This window comes from Pinus tabuliformis, chromosome 5_1 (genome assembly GCF_031772625.1).
Source record: "Pinus tabuliformis cultivar Carrire ecotype Pingquan chromosome 5_1, CPIR1, whole genome shotgun sequence".
NCBI lineage: Eukaryota > Viridiplantae > Streptophyta > Pinopsida > Pinales > Pinaceae > Pinus > Pinus tabuliformis.
The window spans coordinates 200158968-200179693 of record NC_142305.1 but is presented as its reverse complement, the minus strand read 5'-3'; the positions used below and the strand labels follow the sequence as shown (position 1 = coordinate 200179693).

Below are 20726 nucleotides of genomic sequence, written 5' to 3'. Positions count from 1 at the left end.
ATTCCTTGAACCCTGTTTATCCCGCGCACCTGAATTATTATCTGAAAACTGTTAGAAAACCATATGGACTTACTCGTAAATCCAAACAGTATTAACAATATATAACTTGTAAAATTTTCAGAACTAACATTTTGATTCAAACACGTACATTTGGTTGTATAACCGCATTACGAAAAAGGCCGTCAGTGGGGCGCCAAAGACGACGATGACATCTCGGAAGTTCTCTATCAGCGAAATCTCTGCCCAAGTCTCTGAGGTGATTGTGCATTTTTATACGGTTTTGACAGTCGATCTCCAGAATACACTTGTACTCTAGGTTCTGCAGATTCAGCTTTCCTCCCCAACCAGATCTGTCCCATATGCTTATGGCCAGATCTTTATCTTCTTCTATGAAGAAACAGGCAATATCTAAGAATATCTCTCTTTCCTGGGTGTCGAGACTGTCGTAACTAATCCTAAGACTGTTTTGTATTTCGGGGGAAGTACTAAACCCGATAATTTCAGCAATTGGGCTTCCCAATACTCTAAATATTGTTTATAAAGATGAGACCCTAGCACTCTGAGAGACAATGGCAATCCATCACACGCATCCAAAAACTTTGCAACCACTTCTTCAAATCCCGCACGGGGTTTAGGCTCCTGAAAGGCATGCATGCAGAAAAGCCTTTGTGACTATTCTCTGTCGAGGCCTGACAGCTTGTAAATCAACGAGACTCCGTTGGTTTAAAGAAAATCCCTATTGCGAGATGTAAGTAGGATTAAGCTATCGGAACTAAGAATATCTTTAAGAGGTGAAAATAATGCTTTTAACTGCCTGGAATCATTGATATCATCCAAAATTATGAGGGCTTTATAACCCAAGAGACGATGAGAAAGCTCTGATTTACCTTCAACAATGTTACTAACTGCCAGATCCCCTGAAGTCAAGCCTTGGAGGAGTTTATTTTGCACAGAAATTAAAGAAGTTTCGGCTCTCACATCTTCCAAAAAACAAGATCCACGGTAGGCTGACCTGTTGCGGTTAAAGAACTCTAATGCCAAGGTTGTCTTCCCTACACCACCAGAACCCACAATCCCCACAACCTTGGTCTCCACGCTGGGTCGCTGCTGCAGCATCACTGTTTTCTCAAAATCTTGTAGCTTTTCGTCCAAACCAGTTGGATATTCAGCTACAAACAGTTGAGGCTTTCTAATTTTTTCTTCCACCAATTGAACTACGTTCTCCAGGAGTTTGCCTTCGTCGCTGGTTATTCACAGTAAAACCAAACGTGAGTGCGAAAAACTTCGTTTATCAGTACAATCAAACTATTAGGGACACAGAGACTAAAAGTTCTTACCCATAATATGCCTTTAGCTCCAAACCGCAAGTGTGAAACCTCAAGCAATGCTTTTTTCCAATCTGCAATTCTTTGTTGTGGGTATCTCCTTTTCTTTTCATGACCTCGCAAGGCTTTACCATAGACTCCATTGTTGCCCGCCGCACAACCAATAAATCTCAAGATTTGACCCAATAGTCCATGTTGCCTGTCATCTGTCCTGATCCGTAGATCACAAGGATTAACATTATAAAAGATTGGAATAACAGTAAGAATGAACTAAATTACCTTATCGTCTACAAAGGCAGCCCAGAAACGAGCAATGGCTCGGTCATATGGATCTTTGGGAATTCTTGCGAACAGGGTTCGATTTCAGGAGCAGCTCGCTCTTAGCTTTGAGATTCTCTTCCGCGAACTGGTAATCGATACCTAGCAAATGCCATGCGAACCCGCACAATGAAGATACCTAGCAAATGCCATGCGAACCCGCACAATGAAGGGACTCGAGTCATACCGAACCGCTTTACCTGCCCCTTTTCTCCCCGTTTTTTTATTTCAGTTTTATTTTAGTTTTCGATCAACGATCGAAATTCGTTCAATCGTCTAACACCATCCATCTAAGGGTGAACAATAAGACACGGGGGCCGCTGGGGGAGTCCATTTCAGATGGGAACGCCTTACGGCGTAAACATAATAAATAGTTAATTACTTAGATGAAAAATGTCTTATTAAAAAAATATGTCCATTAGTGGAAGAACACCCGACTTAGATATTTATAACGAGCGCCCTCATTGTAGTATTCATCATTCTATCAATTATTTATCTATCAATACATTTATACAATTACGGATTTATTCTATCTTCAAATACAATCAAAAACTGTTTATTTACACCCACATACATAACAGATCCGAAATATAAGTACATTATAAAAAATTCCCTATACCAAAAGCTTTATTAATTTGGAAGTTGGCTTTGAATCCAAATCTCCAAATCCCTACATGTAATAGCGCCCTTTGTCTTTGCTACAAACATCACCATCTTTGGCTTCTTGTCATTATCCAATTGCATGTTTTACTACTGCAATGGTACTTCCATGTTGGTGAATTTTAGTTTGCCATCCCCAAAATTTGCTCATAGAGCTCTCTAAATATATAGTTACCTGTTTATTTATCCATGTTACATAAATATCTTAAAAGAATGGTTCTCTGGTTCTCCCAACCTATGAGTACGTATCTTCCTGTCAATTTAACCGTGCTTCATAACTCTGATAACACAATGGTAAAGTGAAAATATGTTCTGGACATTGAAATGCTACATATATTAAATAGAAAATATAACACCTATTCCTTGGCTACACATCCATGATAGAGAATATAGATAAGCTTGATTGGTAGGAAAGTCATAATCCGCAGAGGAACACTGCTCATCATCACCAATGCAAGATTGCCAACATATATAAGCTTGGTCATCATGCAACCAAAATTTAACGGCTATTCCATGGCTACCAATCATAATTGATTACGTAAATAAGCTTGATTAGTAGGCAAGTCGTAATCCACAGTGGAACACTGCCCATCTTCACCAGTGCAAGATTTGCCAACATGCATAAGCTTGGTCATTATGCAAACCAATGCTTATGGCTTGTTTTACTGGGTTTTTCTTTTTTCACTAACTCAGGGTTCATTCACTCAATGCTCGAGACATCCACAACTATCTCTACAAGAACACAGTTTCTTGTTGAAACAATAGAAACAATGAGCATCCCTCACGACAATCTCCTGCATAAGAAGCTTGGGCATGGACTTCATAGCAGAGTGACAATGACTAGAACTTAAAAAGGTTCTTCTGTACATGTACGACTGTCTTAGGAGAACTGAACATGTTATAAAGTCCAGAGTCCAAATGCGATGACCAGATTTTGCTATGGTGGGAAAGATCGTGATCCTTTTACTCAAAACCATTTGGTAGAAATCCCATGTTGGGTATGGTGGAAACGAACGTCATCCTTTTAGTCCTCAAAACCATTTGGTAGAATTCCCACGTTGGCTGTATATGCCACAGCATTCATCTGATCAGACAAAGTTTCAACTTCGCATAAATTGTTTCTCTTTGTGGGAGTAGTCTATCCCCCTACGAGGAAAGCATGGACCTGTTTGTTAATAACAATCCAACTGCAACCGGGTTTCTTTTTCACCTTCCTTTCTTTCATCCTGTTCCGCACACTGCCAATGTCATCCCACCTACCAGCTGCTGCATAGATGTTTGACAACAGTACATACGGTGCTGGATTTTGGGGATTCAGCTCAATAAGGTGTTGTGCTGCCTTTTCTCCGAGGTCTATATTGTTATGCGTTCTGCAGGCACTGAGAAACGAACCCCACATGTCAGCATCCTGTTTAAATGGCATTTTGTTAATAAGGTCGTTTGCCTCATCCAAGCACCCTGCCCGGCCAAGAAGGTCTATCATACAGCCATAGTGCTCCATTGCAGGAGTAATGTGATAAAATCGAGTCATGACATCAAAGTATTGCCTTCCCTCGTCCACTAACCCTGCATGGCAGCAAGCAGACAAAACACCCACAAAAGTAACACGGTCAGGCTTTATGCCAGTGAATTGCATTTGTTCAAAGAGTTCCAGGGACTCCTTGGCACATCCATTTATTGCATACCCTACAATCATTGCAGACCAGGAAGCAGTGTCTTGTTGGCGCATTCTGTTAAACACCTTGCATGCATCTTCTGTGCTCCCACATTTTGCATACATGCCTACAAGGGTATTTCCCACAAGCACATCAGAATGAAACCCACTTCTAATTACTACTTCATGGGCTTCACTGCCTCGTTCCAGAGCTGCCAAAGCTGAACATGCAGGTAAGACAATGACAAAAGGTTTCTGTATTCGGTTTTATATTTACCATTTGCATCCGTCCAAAAAGTTTCAGGGCGTTTTCAGCTTGCCCATTCTGTGAATATCCTCCAATCATTGCATTCCACGAGACAACATTAGATTCAGGCATTGTCTTAAACAAGTTTAGAGCCTCTTCAACTTGCCCATTCTGTGCAAATCCAGAAATCACTGCATTCCACGAGATCACATTTCTTTCAGGCATGATCTGAAAGAGCTCGAAGGCCTCTTTAACATATCCATTCTGCACATACCCTGCAATCATAGTATTCCATGAAACCAAATTATGTCCAGGCATTTTCTCAAACAGCTCCACCGCGTTTTCCACATCCCCACACTGCGCATACCCTGCAATCATTGTATTCCATGAAATGACATCTCGTTTGGGCATCTCTTGAAACAACTTCAGGGCATCCCCGACCAGTCCATTCTGTACATAGCCTGCAACCATAGCATTCCATGAGACAACATCTCGTTGAGGCATTTTGTCAAACAATTCGCGTGCAAACTCAATAAACCCATGTTTGGCATACATATCCACAAGTCCATTTCCCACAAACACATTCGTTTCGAATCCACCCTTACGAATTTCACCATGAACTTCCCTCAGGACTTCCAAATCAGTACACGCCGGGAGAATGCTGGAAAAGGTAAAATGATTGGGCTGTAAACCCATATCTTGCATTTCATGAAAATATCCCAAGGCCTCCTGAGCATGCTCGTGCCGGGCATAAGCTGCAATCATGGCGGTCCACGAGACCACATTTTTCAGAGGCATTTCATCAAAAACCCTGCGAGCCTCTATGAGGCTCGCTAACTTAACGTATATACTAACCAGTTTATTTCCTAGCGAGATATCCTGGCATTCAAATTGCGTTTGAACCATGTGGGCATGGACTAGTTTGGCATCTGGAAGAGATTTAGCATTCAGGCATCCCTGCAACAGAGAATCGTAAGTAGAGGAGTATGGCCAAATCCCATTCTCAACCATGTCCTGCAAAATGCGCAGTGATTCCCTCAACCGACCCTGTTTACACAAACTTTTTACCAACCCATCATTCCCTTCTTTCGTTTTCAGAGTATCTGTTGTAGCTTTGCATCTGTTGGAAATTTCGAGAACTGGTTTCACTGACAACACCATTTTTCTTCTTATGATCGTTTCTCGCTGCCATTGCCATGGCTATTTTATTAGTCCCCCATTACCTGCCGCAAGGCAGCAGGGACCATTGCAACGAGTACGCGTTTGTTCCAATGTATTTCAGGAGCAGCTCTGAGATTCTCTTCCGCGAACTGGTAATCGATACCTAGCAAATGCCATGCGAACCCGCACAATGAAGGGACTCAGAGTCATACCGAACCGCTTTACCTGCCCATTTTCTCCCCGTTTTTTTATTGCAGTTACCTGCCCATTTTCTCCCCGTTTTTTTATTGCAGTTTTATTTTAGTTTTCGATCAACGATCGAAATTCGTTCAATCGTCTAACACCATCCATCTAAGGGTGAACAATAAGACACGGGGGCAGCTGGGGGAGTCCATTTCAGATGGGAACGCCTTACGGCGTAACAAGGTGAAACATATGCTAACGCATGGACATTAGCCACTTCCTGCCATGCTAACTTGATTCAGAGGAACCAAGTGTGTTGATGACACCCTCATTGATGTAGCCCCGACAACCATATTAACACCCCCATTGGGGTAATTCAAAATTCAATGATCAACTTGCAAAAACAAATTAATACTTCACACATATTTCATTAAAAATTGAAATTTTTTATTACTAGCACATCACTAGAATTGAGTTTTTTTGGTTATTTTAAAATTCTAGATCCATTATGTTATTCCAAACTTAATGAACTATGTGTTTTGGGTTTATGCTTATTTTGTTTTTAAATATTTGGTTGGATGCTTTTTATTTTTCTAAATTGTTCAAATTGAGATATTTAGTTGAAGTGGAATCTTCATTGTTTTTTCTTCATAGTGCACAACGAAAATCGATTTTTCACCTTGCTTTGAAGCTTGCAAATATCTTACTTGACAACAACTTTTTCAACAAAATTGTGATGCATATCTTTCTAAGCTTGTACTTTCAAATACCACAACCATGGTAACCCAATATAATGACACCATCCCTATAGGTACATTTTGTTATATTGATCCTAAGTACCAAAGGACTAGTGGTCTTGGCCCCAAATCAAATTGGTATGCTTTAGGAATTATCAATCTACAATTGTTGACAATAGAAGCACCATTGTGACTCTAACTAATGCAGTTGAAACAAAAATTGGGCCACTTGAATCATGGAGCGTCGATGATATTGCAACAGATCTCTACCGGTCTTCCCAAAGGTACGCTTGAGCAAGTTGATATATGCAAGGGGTGTACTTTGGGAAAATACACCAAGTCTTCCTTTCATGATAGAGACATTCGACCATAGGCTATTCTAGAGAGTGTCCATTTAGATGTGTGTGGACAATTCTCAACAACATCCATGGCCAAACACAGGTATTATGTTATATTTGTTGATGACTATTCTCGTAAATGTTGGATATTTTTCAAGCAAAAAAGGGATCAAACTTTCACAAAGTTTTGTGAGTTTGAAGTATTGGTGTAGAAAGAGTCGGGCAAGAATGTTTAATCTCTATGGAGTGATAACAGTGATGAGTATGACTCAAATGAGTTTAAGAACTTTTGTGTAGTAGAAGGGATTAAACAGGAGTTGACGACACCCCATAACCCTCAGTAGAATGGTGTGGCTGAGAGGAATAACAAAAGAATAGTAGGGACAGCGAGGGAAATGTTACATGGTCTGGGCCTACCACTACACTTGTGGGGTGAAGCATGCAAAAAAACAGTTTATGTTCAGAACCATAGCCCACATCGGATACTTGAGATGAAGACACCAGAGGAGGCTTATTCCGGTAAGAGGCCAGATGTTGGTCACTTCAGGATTTTTGGGTCACCAGTATATCTCCATGTGACCAAAGATGAATGGAAGAAGCTTGTGCTGACAACAAAGTTAGGGATATTTCTAGGGCACACTGATACACCTCAAAACTATTAGGTGTACTTTCCGACTAGTAGGATGACAGTGGTTCGCAGGGATGTCAGATTCGATGAGGAGAAGGCCATGTGAGTTTCCCTTGAGAGGGAGCTTGAGCTACATGAGAGTGAGGATATTTTAGCTCCTAAGGTTGAGGAGCCTCAGATTTATGTGGATCAGCCACATGCAGAGGATTCGGGAGTGGAGACAACGACTCAGGCAGAGTCTTCCAGAGAGGGAAGAAAGCGCACCAGAGAGGCTGACAGATTATTGGATGATGCACGGGAGGATGTGGGAGCACCCACTTCTCAGTGCAAGCAGAGGAGGTCACCTGATAGGTACACTAGATACATGGATCTTATGAGCAAATGTGTTGTGAAAGAGATATCTTCCTTTAAGGAAGTAGTGTAGTAGTCGGTTTGGGTTGATGCCATGGTGGAGGAGTATGACTCCATAGTTCGTAACAATGTTTGGGATGTCATCCTGAGATCAGAGGACAAGTCAGTGGTGAGCTCCCGTTGGCTTTACAAGGTAAAGCAAGCTACATATGGTTGTGTGGAGAAGCATAAGGCTAGATTTGTGGCCTGGCTTTTCACAGGTAGAGGGGATTGACTATGATGAGACCTTTGCTCCAGTTGCAAGGTACTCATCAATCATATTTATATTGGAACTATCAGGATAGATGGGTTAGAAGATACATAAAATGGATACGAACACAAATTTCCTTAATTGCACGACTGAGGAAGAGGTGTATATAGAGAAGCCTGAAGGTTTTGAAACATTTGACCATGAGTCGCATGTGTGTCAGCTCAAGAGAGCGTTGTATGGGCTGAAGCAAGCACCCTGTGATTGGTACACTAGGATAGATAACTACTTCACCGGGTTGGGCTTCACAAAGAGTGAAGCAGATGCGAACATGTACTACATAGTGGTGGAAGGTAAGTTATTGATCATTGTACTTTATGTTGATAATCTCATACTAATAGGTGATGACCAGCTGATCAGATATTACAAGTAGGACCTTATAAGAGAGTTTGAGAGGAAGGACATTGGGCTCATGAAAATGATGGTGTTCTGTAAAGCTAATTTTGGATATGCTTTAGCAAATTTTTTTATGGATATGTTTGAGCATGACATTTATATGGATTTTTTTGGTGGTCCTATGTCTTTTTATGTTTTGATTCTGTCGTTGAATGGATGAATAAGTAGTGTATATATGCGTACAAGATTCAGAGCTCCTTGCTTAAGTGTTATCCTTGTTGCATTTGGTTAGTCGGTCAAGACCCTTCACTAGACCTCAAGAGCATGCAACTTACAATGCTATTATTTCCCTAAGGGCATTAATTATGTCATAGATCTTAGGGTTTAGGTCTAGGTTTAGGAGGACGTATTTAAGAAGAGCGCAGCGTACAATAATTGTTTTTTCAATTTAATGACTTTTTTTATAATCACTTTAATATAATATTTGTAATATATTCCCTTAATTTATATGTAATAATGTCCAATAGAAATAGAGCTCTAATGGATGTAGGATGTTAAGTTTAAAAATAAATAAGCTTAAGTATGAAAGAGACCTGGGTTGACCGGAGGAGGTGGTGGGAATATTAGGTAAAATGTAATTATTACATTTTATCTAATATTTATGCCCACCTCCATTCACTTTTTACTAGGTTGAGAGAAATATTGGGCTAAATATAATACTATAATATTACATTTTACCAATATTTCTCATCAACTAGTCCACTTTTTATTATATTTTTTTCTTTATATTGGAAGTTTAAAAGTAAACAAACTCAATTATAAAATAATGTTATATTTTAATTAGTTTTCCCCCACTCCTGGCCACTTTTACTAGGTGAGGGTGGTAATAAACATTAGGTAATATATAATACTATAATATTATATTTTATCCAAGATTTCCCCTCACTCGATCTACTTTTTTATTAATTTTTTTAATTTATTTTTTATGTTCATTGCACCGAGAGGCCCTCTCTAGCAAAGTATGGTAGAGATGTTGTAATGTAATGTTTAACATTTTCACTAAGTCAAATTATATAAAAATTAAAATTAAATAAAAAGATTAATGTAATGTAAACATTTTAACTCCAGGTCAAATTTCTTGATCTACAATCTTTTGCCAATGGATTTTGAAAATAAAAGAAATTTCTCAGACCAAAAATAACCATACTTTTGTATTGAAGTGTTATAGGCAATTTTTTCAAAAAAAAAAAATAGGAAATCTCATTTCGATAATTTTGTTTATGTATCCTTAGTCTTTGGGAATGTTTTTTGTTTATGTATGAATAATTAGGCTTTACCTTTGTATGAACCTCTTTTTTGAGTGCAAATTTTGAGGAAATGGTTGCACCTTGAGAGATTTGATCCTTCTCGGCGCATGATAGGGTATTGTGTTTAGCTTTCTATATGACCACCTATATAATGGAAATTCTTAACTTTAAATAACTTTTGATACAATACCATGGGTCAATATCATGGCTTATCAATACCACATGCCCAATATGACCTTTTCATATGACATAATTAACCAACTTAGTTCCATCTTAACTCGAGAGAGATCAAATCTCTTTTCACTCTAAAAGAGGTTTGCATCGAGATTTGATCTCTCTCTTAGCTTGGTAAATCTGGAATTAAGTTAGTTCCAAGATGGTTTAATCATTAATTCATAATTATAAATATAATGATTAATATTAAGTTTTTATTTCATTTTATTTTATTTTGATTTTCATGTAATTTGATCGAATTAAAATGTTTTATTAATAATTATCAAAATGGTTAACATGATATTACATAGATATAAATCTTTCAGATTAATCACATTGTTAGGCTATTACATTACAATGTCTTTATCATACCGAGTTTGAGAGTACGGCCCAAAAATATTAATTATTAAAATTTATTAATTAAAATATAATAAATTTTTTTAATAACATTGAATTTATTTATACATTTAAAAATATAAATTTACAAGTTAATAAAAATGATATAACCTAATTATAGTAATTACACCATTTTTTTAAATCATATAATATCTAGACTTTTTAAAATACAAATTTCCAATTCAATAAACTAAAAAATTATAATTGGCTTTTTAAATATATAAATAAATTTAATGGAGGAGCACTTTGAAACCTACAAAAGCGGCCATCAAAGTTCTAAAAAATGAAGCAAATCAAGGAATACAACAATTTCAACGGGATGTATTAAATCCTCTACCTTTTTCTCCTTTTTATCTTCTAGCTACCTTCTACTTGAAAGATGAGGATCTTTCTTAAAGCATTCACCAAAAGACAAAATTCCATCATAGGTCTACGGACTAGAGGATACATAAGCGACTGTGAATGGAAGAGACAGAGTTGTCTAGAAACCAATATTAACTTCACATCATACCCCCATCTATAGAAAACCAACAACATGCACCACTAAAACAAAATAGAGACATCATGCCATAAGAATTCTTGATAAAATAGACTTGTAGAGCTAAGAGGAAAAGATACATAACAACAACCTTTCAAAGAAATAAGCATTGTGAATATGCATTCCTGAGATAGTGCTATGGTGCAAGATTTATATTTATGCCCACCAAATTGAGGCCAAGTACAATTCAACTATGTTCCAAAATGCTTCTCCATACCAACATATAAAAAACCATTGAAACCCCACGATCCATAATGCTTGGAAGATAAGACAACGAACCAATATTCCCAGGAAATAGACTATATTTCGATCATTGGTAGGAACATGAACAAGAAGGATGCTATGATCTTGGAGTGAAACTCATTCGGAAAATGTTGAGAAACATATCAATTTGAGGATTGGTCGCTATATGAATATATCATATAAAATATATGAGAATATATCATGGAAATTCACCTTCAAATTTCAATTGGTGGATTCCATTATTATTTTATGTTATGAGAGTTGTTTCCTCTACTACACCCTCCTATCCAGACATCTTTGGGGCCATATTAGAGTCTTCAACATAATAGCCACAATCTTAGAGAACTCCCACAATGGGTTGCATTGCGAGTTCATGCCTCAACGTAAAAAATCAACTTGTGTTACAAGTTCAATTCACTTGAAAGAGCAAAGAAATGGAAAATAAAAATTAATGGGACTATAGTGTCAAAAAGGTCGCCCAAAATAAACTAGACGATAGGAACACTTGCAAGAAAGGATTACAAAATTATTTGAGAGCATCATTCTAGTCATGATCTGAAGAAAATAGAGCAAATGTCTGAACACTATTAGCTAGAGGATCCACGAGATCACCAGAGGTTAAATTACTCACAAAGAAGCTTTCCAACTGTGCCAAATGAGGATCGACATTGTCCAGACATAACCTCTGGTTTCGAAGCATGAGTTTAATGTCATCTAATGAAGAGAAAACATTATAATTTTCCACTTGTCTGTCCATGAAGATAAGACACAACAGAGTTGTTATTTGTTGATTTAACACCAAATAACTCATGAAATGAAGCCTCCTTTTCCTGATTCTACTAGAAGTTGGGAGAGATTTCATATCCTCCTCCACCAATTCAGAGTCAGGGTAATAAGGACAATCCTCTACCTCCTTATTTTCCAGCACTAGGATCTCCTTCCTCACCTCCAAAGGAACAACATTAAAATCAATAACAACATAATCATAGGAAAAAGGGTGAAACCATTTATGCCCAATGTTACCTCCACCACCTCTCCGACTACTAATTCTCTTTCTTGGAGGCATGAATATGGATGCGAATAAACACTAAGAACAATGACTAGTGTAACCTCTACTTATAAAATAGGACGAAGAACAATAAGGAAGGCCCTACATTATTGACCTTAATACAATTAAGTCATCACTAAATGACCGCACCACTGGTCAAAAACCCAGAAGATTATCAAGTTCACCACAATTTACTTTCATGACCTAATGAAGAAAAAGTCATAGAAACACTTCACAACCCAGACTTGACACTAAGAAATTATAACGAGGCCGAGACCCCTGAAATGTCCCAATAAACAAGGAAATCAAAAAGCCTCGAACCAACTGCAATTGAACCAGTAAATTAAAATCACTAGCCACTGACACCAACACTAACGATTTCAAAGACCAATTATAGCACCTTGTCCAAATTACCTCAATTAACCAAAGTAGCTCAAAATTTTTCTCTAAAGTCACACTTAAAGAAAGAAAATGATAAATTCTCATCGAAGGCCTAGCACAAGAATTCACTAGAACAGCGAACCAAATACATGTCCTAAGAACAAAAATGGAAGGTGTAAACTTGTGACACTCATACTAAAACTCACCAAAACAAAGTGAAGCTCGGTGCATACCAGAAGAGATAAGAGCCACAAAAGACACCACCGAACATGAAATTGCAACACCAAAGGCCCAGAGAGAAGATGGAATACAACGAGAAAACCAAATTTATTCCCTCAGGACAACAAAGGAAGATGTAAACTCATGATAGCGAAACTGAAACTCACCAAAACAAAGTGTAGCTCAGTGCATACTAGAAGAGATATGAGCCGCAATTGACACCATTGAACATGGAATTCCAATAATAAGGAGAAGATAATGGAAGATGAGGAATAGTCCTCGCCTCCTCTCACAATATGCTTGTACCTCCACCCTCCATTTCCATAAACTAGCACTTTAAAAATACAAGGTGAAACACATGCTAATGCATAGACATTAGCCACTTCCTGCCATGCTAACTTGAAGAGGAGGCAAGTGTGTTGATGGCACCCTCATCGATGTAGCCCTGACAACCATATTAACACCCCCATTGGGGTAATTTAAAACTCAATGATCAACTTGCAAAAGAAAATTAATACTTCACACATATTTCATTAAAAATTGAAAATTTTTATTACAAGCACATCATTAGAATTGAGTTTTTTTTTGTTATTTTAAAATTCTAGATCCACTATGTTATTCCAAAGTTAATGAACTATGTGTCTTGGGTTTATGATTATTTTGTTTTTAAATATTTGGTTGGGTGCTTTTTATTTTTCTAAATTTTTCATATTGAGATATTTAGTTGAAGTAGAATCTTCATTGTTTTTTCTTCATAGTGCACAACCAACATCGATTTCTCACCTTGCTTTGAGGCTTGCAAATATCTTACTTGACTATAAATTTTTCAACAAAATTGTGATGCATATCTTTCCAAACTTGTACTTTCAAATACCACAACCATGGTAACCCAATACAATGACACCATCCCTATAGGAACATTTTGTTATATTGATCCTAAGTACTAAAGGACTAGTGGTCTTGGCCCCAAATCAAATTGGTATAATTTTGGAATTATCAATCTGAAATTATTGACAATAGAAGCACCAATGTGACTCTAACTGATGCAGTTGAAACAAAAATTAAGGGTAACTCATGTAGGTATATTTTGGACAAAAATGTTGGAAATTGCCCTGATCCTTCTCCACTTGCACATCATTCTCTGCCTCTCGGACCCAGTTCTCCACCATGACCACTTGTTCCCTCACCATTGCCATCTGAGGATTTCCTACAACAATAAATGATACCTTAGTTCTACTTTATCATCAAACCCTAAAACCTCATTTTAAAAACTAATTCTCTACAAAATCACAAGCCCTAAAACCTTATTTTACTCACTAATTTTCTAGAAAAGAACTAAACGAGAAAGAATTGAATTTTCAAAGTCTCTAGAGGAAGCATAAACTTGAATTTCTTCTCATTTCCAAGGAACTCGAATAAATACTAAGGAAAACTTGCTAGAACGAAATTTAAAGAAAAAATAGGGAAGATTTGAAAGAGAGAGGATTTGTATACTCTCCATTTCGAAACACTTTTTGTTGATAAATGGAAACATGAAAGTCCAATTTAACTTGTCCTTGAATTAAACTGAGAATTAAAATCGAATTCCATTCTCATAACAACTTGTAAATAAATAATTAAGCTTAATTAGCTTAATTAGCTTAGGAATTTCGATTTGGAAGTCTTTTTGAAGTCATGTATATGTTCTCCCTATATTTCAGGGGTCCAGTATGAGTTAACTGTGAGTTGTAATTAGATAACTTAGTTGACCGACTTATGTTCAGTTAAATTAGTTCCAAATTGTTTGTGGAACTAATAGAGAGAATAGTTAGTGGGTGCACTAATGCATCCACTAGTGCTACTCTAGTTAACTGAAGATTCCCTCATCAGAAACTCATGCGTGTTGATTTTGAGAAAGACCCGGTTGAGACTAGAGTGCAGGGACAATGTACTATCAGATGTATGATTTACTGAGTTGTATAGATCATGCATGCAATCATGAACTAAACCTAGTATGGATTGTGCAGATTTGGGTGCACTAGATTTCCATTAATATGGGCTATTCGGCCATAGGAATTGCACAAGGAAATAGGGGCTTGGGGAGCTGTACAATTGGCTAAGTGTTGGCCAAGAGCTTTCTTGTGAGCTGAGGATTGATTATACTGAGTGCTGGGATTGTTCTTGTGAGAACAAGCATTGTATTCTCATCTTGGATTTCTAATATATGCAATACAGATAGTGGGGTTTTGAGTTGTGGCTTTCCCCTGATACTTATTGTGTTATGTGTCTTTGATTGTCTTCCTCTTGTCAATTATTGTTTTCATCGATCTATTGGCTTTTGCTGAATGAAAGTAGAAGTGGATTCTTGTTTTTTTCTTTATTACATTGCATGAGCTTGTGAATCTACATGATTTTCTACCTAGTATCAAAGATGAGAATAAAATACTATAGGAGATTGTGAAGTTTTGAGTTTTAGGTTATAGGTGAAATTCGAATTTTCAATACATACTTCAGGATCAGCAGATACGGTTTGCGGCTCGAGTATGCCTTGGAAGGAAGCCCAAATTTTATAGCCCAGAGGGACAAAATGGAGGTTGTGCTAGAGGATAATGGCTTGAAGGAATTCATTGATCAAGAAAGTATGAAGTCAGCGGCATCGGATGCATAGAATTTGGCTAAATGGAAGGAGTAAGTGGTAAAGGCAAGATAGATAATCCTTGAGGGAGTTCGAGACCACATTTTCTCGAGTCTCCATGGCAAGGAAGCTCCATATGCTATGTAGAAAAAATTGACAAACTTGTATCAAAAGATCAGTGACCAAAGGAAATTGGCACTAAAGGACAAACTATGAAAAATAAAAATGGAGAAAGGCGAAACTATTCCAAAATACTTGACCAAGTTCACTCAATGTCATGATGAACTTGGAAGTGTTGGAATCACAGATGCCGAGGAAGATATGGTGAGTATTTCTCTTCTAGGACTCCCAAAGAGTTGGAATAATTATCAGGACTCTATTAATGGTCGAGAGAAGCTGCCAGATTGGGAACAATTATGGTCAGATTTGATGCAAGAGGAACACCAGGGATGGCACTTCATCAAAGACTGATGATGAGGAGAAATGTGCCTTAGAGATTAAGGCGAAGAAGGGGAAAGGGAAAGCTTCCCATTCCAAATTGGATTCTTATCATGGAGGTAAGAAGAAAGACATGACGAAAGTTAAGTGCTTTCATTGTCATGAGCTGGGCCATTTTGCTACAAATTGTCCACTCAAGAAGTCCAAGAAGAAGTCCTTAGGAGGAGCGATGGGTGAGGCTTTGGCCTCTCAATTCAAATTGGACTTTTCCCTCATTGAATGCATGGTTTCATCAATGATGGGAAGTGTATGGTACTTAGATAGTGGAGCTTCATTCCACATGACTAGTGATAAAGAGTTATTCAATGACCTAGATGATAAATATCTCCATATGCATATCGAGATGGGTCACAATGAGAAGTATAGTGTAACTAGATTGGGCACGATTAATTTTTAGAGGAAGCATGGGGCTCCACTCACCTTGAAGAATGTTATTTATGTGCCCGGGTTGAAGAAGAACTTGGTATCCATTTCCATGCTTGAGGATAGAGGCTATGAGGTGGTATTCTCAAAAGGAAATGTGTTCCTTCGACACATAGCCACGGGTTAGGTAAAGAAGATAGGGATTCAAGAGAAGAATCTCTATAAGTTGGAGGTAGAGGAGTGTGCTACTTTGAGCACAAAAGAAAAGGTGCAGAGCCGAGATGCTGGCAAGTTGTGGCACAAGCGATTGGGCCACTTGCATCATGGAGCTTTGAAGATATTGCAGCATATCTCTAGAGGTCTTCCTAAAGGTACGCTTCAACAAGTTGATACATGAAAGGGGTGTACTTTGGGAAAATAGACCAAGTATTCCTTTCATGATAGAGACAGTGGAGTAGAGGTTATTCTAGATAGTGTCCATTCAGATGTGTGTGGACCATTCTCGATAGAATCCATGACCAAACATAGGTATTATGTTATATTTGTTGATTACTATTATCATAAATGTTGGATATTTTTCATGTAGAAAAAGGATCAAAATTTCACAAAGTTTTGTGAGTTTAAAGCATTGGTGGAGAAAGAGTCAGGCTAGAAGGTTAAATCTATATAGAGTGATAACTGTGGTGAGTATGTCTCAAACAAGTTTAAGAACTTTTGTGAAGAGGAAGGGATTAAACAGGATTTGACAGCACCCCATAACCCTCAGTAGAATGGGGTGGTTGAGAGGAATAACAGAAGAACAATAGGGAGAGCGAGGGCATTGTTACATGATCAGGGCCTACCATTACACTTGTGGGGTGAGGCATGCAAAACAACAATTTATGTTTATAACGTAGCCCATATCAGATACTTGAGATGAAGACACTAGAGGAGGCTTATTCCGGTAAGAGGCCAGATGTTGGTCACTTCAGGATTTTTGGGTCATCGGTATATTGCCATGTGACCAAAGACGCATGGAAGAAGCTTGAGTTGACAAGAAAGTTAGGGATATTTGTGGGGTACACTGATACACCTCACAACTATCAGGTGTACTTTCCGACCAGTAGGATGAAGTGGTTCGCAGGTATGTCAAATTCAATGAGGAGAAGGCCATGTGAGTTTCCCTTGAGAGGGAGCTTGAGCTACATGTAGATGAATATATTTTAGCTCCTAAGGTTGAGGAGCCTCGGATTGATGTGGAGCAGCCACATGCAGAGGATTCGAGAGTGGAGACATCGACTCAGGCAGAGTCTTCCACAGAGGGAAGAAAGCGCACAAGAGAGGCTGACATATTGTTGGATGATGCACAAGAGAATGTGGGAGCACCCACTTCTCAGTGCAGGCAGAGGAGGTCACCAGAGAGGTACACTAGATACATGGCTCTTATGAGAAAATGTGTTGTGACAAAACTATCTTCCTTTAAGGGAGCAGTACAGCAGCCGGTTTGGGTTGATGCCATGGTGGAAGAGTATGACTCCATAGTTTGTAACAATGTTTGGGATGTGGTCTCGAGACCAGAGGACAAGTCAGTGGTGAGCTCCCGTTGGATTTACAAGGTAAAGAAAGCTACAAATGGCAATGTGGAGAAGCATAAGGCTAGATTTGTGGCCCATGGATTTTCACAGGTAGAGGGGATTGACTATGATGAGACATTTGCTCTGGTTTCAAGGTACTCACCAATCATATCTATATTGTAACTATTGGCACAGATGGGTTGGAAAGTACATCAGATGGATGTGAAGATAACTTTCCTTAATGGCATGATTTAGGAAGAGGTGTACATAGAGTGGCTTGAAGGTTTTGAATCCTTTGACCATGAGTCGCATGTGTGCTGGCTCAAGAGAGTGTTGTATGGGTTGAAGCAAGCACCCTGTGTTTGGTACACCAGGATAGATAACTACTTGACCAGGCTGGGCTTCACGAAGAGTGAAGCAGATGTGAACCTGTACTACATAGTGGTGGAAGATAAGTTATTGATCATTGTACTTTATGTTGATGATGTCATACTGACATGTGATGACCAGCTGATTAAATCTTGTAAGGAGGACCTTGCAAGAGAGTTTGAGATGAAGGACATGGGGCTCATGCATTACTTTCTTGGCATGGAAGTATGGCAGGGAGATGGGGAGTTGTTTGTGTCTTATAGAAAGTATGCCAATCAGATACTCAGGAGATTCCACATGGAGAGAAGCAAACCCATGGAGACTCCTCTAGCAGGTAACTAGAGGAAGGAGTATGCTACTTTAGGGGAAGTAGTGTAAGATAGTGTTTACATGCAGCTTGTGGGTTCACTCATGTACTTGGAGAACACTCGACCGAATATGTGTTATGCAGTTAACCAGCTTAGTCAAGTGATGGTTAGGCCAACCAAGCTGTCTTGGAAAGTGGAAAAGCATGTGTTGAGATACCTCAGAGGAATTTCTCATTATGGATTATGGTACAAATGGACAAAGGGGGTGAAGCCTTACAGATTGGGCAAGGAGTCCATTCGATAGGAAGAGCACATCATGAGGGATCTTTAGTATTGGGTCAGTGACAGTTTCTTGGTACAAAAGGAAATAGAGATCGGTTTCACTCAGTTTGGTAGAGGCAAAGTACATGGCTGCGAGTCAGGTAGCATGTGAGGCCATCTGGATGAGGAATATCTTAGTTGGTTTGTTTGGTCAGCAGATGGATCCAACTGTGATTTACTGCGATAATCAAAGTCGTATCAAACTATCTGAAAATCTAGTTTTTCATGATCAGCCCAAGCATATTGATATCCAATATCATCAACTCAGAGATTGTGTATTGAGACAGATTATGTTGTTAGAGTACATTCCCATGGAGGAGAAAGATGATGACATGTTGACAAAGGCACTGTCAAAATGTAAATTCGAGTTTCAAAGAGAAAGGATCGGGGTAGCTAATAATCCCTTTCTGGTTAAGAGGGAGTGTTGAGAAATGGAAACAAGAAATTCCAATGTAATTTGTCCTTGAATTAAACTGAGATCTAAAATCAAATTCTATTCTCATAACAACTTGTAAATAGTTAATTAAGTTTAATTAACTTAATTAGCTTAGGAATTTCGATTTGGAAATCTTTCTAAAGTCATGTATATGTTCTCCATATATTTTAGGGGTTCAGTATGAGTTAATTGTGAGTTGTAATTAGATAACTGTTGAGATTGCAACAAGATGATGGAGCTTAGTGAAAAGAGTCGCCTTCACTAAGTGGGCCCGCAGGCTATTTTTGGCGCAAGTCTATTTTTAGACTATGTCTATTTTTAGACATATGGATCATGTCTATGGATTGCAGGTTGTTGTTTATGGATGATTGATAAAGTTGGGAAAAAATAGATGGACTTCTATTTTTGATGAAAGTGTGAGTGATCACAGTGTGAGTGATCAAAGTCTATTTCTAGACTGGCTGTCAAAAAATAGAAAAGTCAAATATTATTATCTCACAATAATATTTGGACTATAAACTTAATCTTATTCTCTTGGAGCACTTCAGTTTGAGCTACAGAGGTGGCACATGAAGCTGTCAGAAGGAAATATGCTTTTCTTATGAGTCAGTTGAGTTGTTGCATGCATGACTTCAGTTAGAACTCAATCAGTTGAGTTTGGTGGAGTTGATTGTGGAGTTGATGGAGTTGTGTTCAGTTTAGCTTTGTTAAACTGGTTGTATTTAGTCTAACTGGCAAATAGACTAGAGATGAGTTGGGTGAATTAGTTATTAATTAATTCACAAGTTATTAACTCATAATACAACTAATGAATACATTAGTTAACTCAGTTGCATGTCAGTGCATGTTCAGTTCAACGGGGACAGGTGGTAGAGAATCAGATTGCTATCAGTTGTGACTATAGTTGTGCACCAGATCTTGCACAATCAAGGGATTGAGTATGCCAATGAGTTTGCTCACGTATTTTCCCACATTATAGCTTGTGCTCACGTCCAACAAAGTGTGAGTGACTATTTTGCAGGTGAAAAACGAGTTTGGTGAGCCATTCTCATCAATTCTTGAGCAGGTATTGAGCAGTGGAGGCAGGCAAGCAGTGGAAGAGATTTGGAGATCAGATCTGAGCTGTATTGTGTGTAACAGAGGTGGAGATACTTGTGAGAAGTATTATGCTGTGTAATGTTACATGACTCAATCATTAATATATAGATAGTTGGGGTTTTTAGCGAGATGCTTTCCCCGGGATACATACTGTGTTAATGTGTGAATGCTCTTGATGTTTTATTGTTATTGATGCTACTATATTGATGATCAACGTAGAGGAGCTTATGTATTGTGTATGTTTTCCGCAATAGTACATGATCAGGATAGCCTCCATTGAATATGTGTTAAATTATTCAAAATTTCTACATGGTATCAGAGCGAGCTAGATAATTGTAGAAAAAATTTCTACATGGTATCGGAGCTGTTGATCATCAGATCTACTATTCAGGAAGTGTTTACATTCTATTTCTTCAGGCAGAGTCTGTAATCGGGCCAGGTAGCCTCTGGATTCATCCTTCCTTTGGAAGGTGAGATATCCGGTGAATGCCCATACAGTCAATCTCTGTACGAGAAATATTGTGTTCTCACGAATCTTAGATCCGAGGCAGTTGAGTTGGAGCTGGTGGAAATTCG

General features: G+C 38.3%; 1 protein-coding gene and 1 pseudogene across 1 annotated transcript; both read right to left on the bottom strand.

Annotated features, from left to right (window-relative positions):
• Window positions 1–723: 723 nt before the first annotated feature.
• Window positions 724–1828, bottom strand: LOC149164086 (TMV resistance protein N-like). Its single transcript, XM_089429366.1, has 3 exons — window positions 1746–1828; window positions 1363–1536; window positions 724–1243 (listed from the first exon to the last, which is right to left on the bottom strand). The coding sequence occupies exons 1-3, from the start codon at window positions 1826–1828 to the stop codon at window positions 724–726; spliced, it is 777 nt and encodes a 258-aa protein (XP_089285492.1).
• Window positions 1829–2681: 853 nt separating this feature from the next.
• LOC149164085 (pentatricopeptide repeat-containing protein At2g13600-like) lies at window positions 2682–5756 on the bottom strand (annotated as a pseudogene).
• Window positions 5757–20726: the final 14970 nt, after the last annotated feature.

Bases quoted from the DNA above. Each gene is read 5' to 3' on its own strand.
- LOC149164086 (XM_089429366.1), bottom strand. From the start codon at position 1,828: ATGACTCGAGTCCCTTCATTGTGCGGGTTCGCATGGCATTTGCTAGGT. The intron at 1,537-1,745 runs GTATCGATTACC...TCTACGGATCAG, and splicing joins GTTCGCATGGCATTTGCTAG to GACAGATGACAGGCAACATG. The intron at 1,244-1,362 runs GTTTGGAGCTAA...GTGAATAACCAG, and splicing joins CTTGAGGTTTCACACTTGCG to CGACGAAGGCAAACTCCTGG.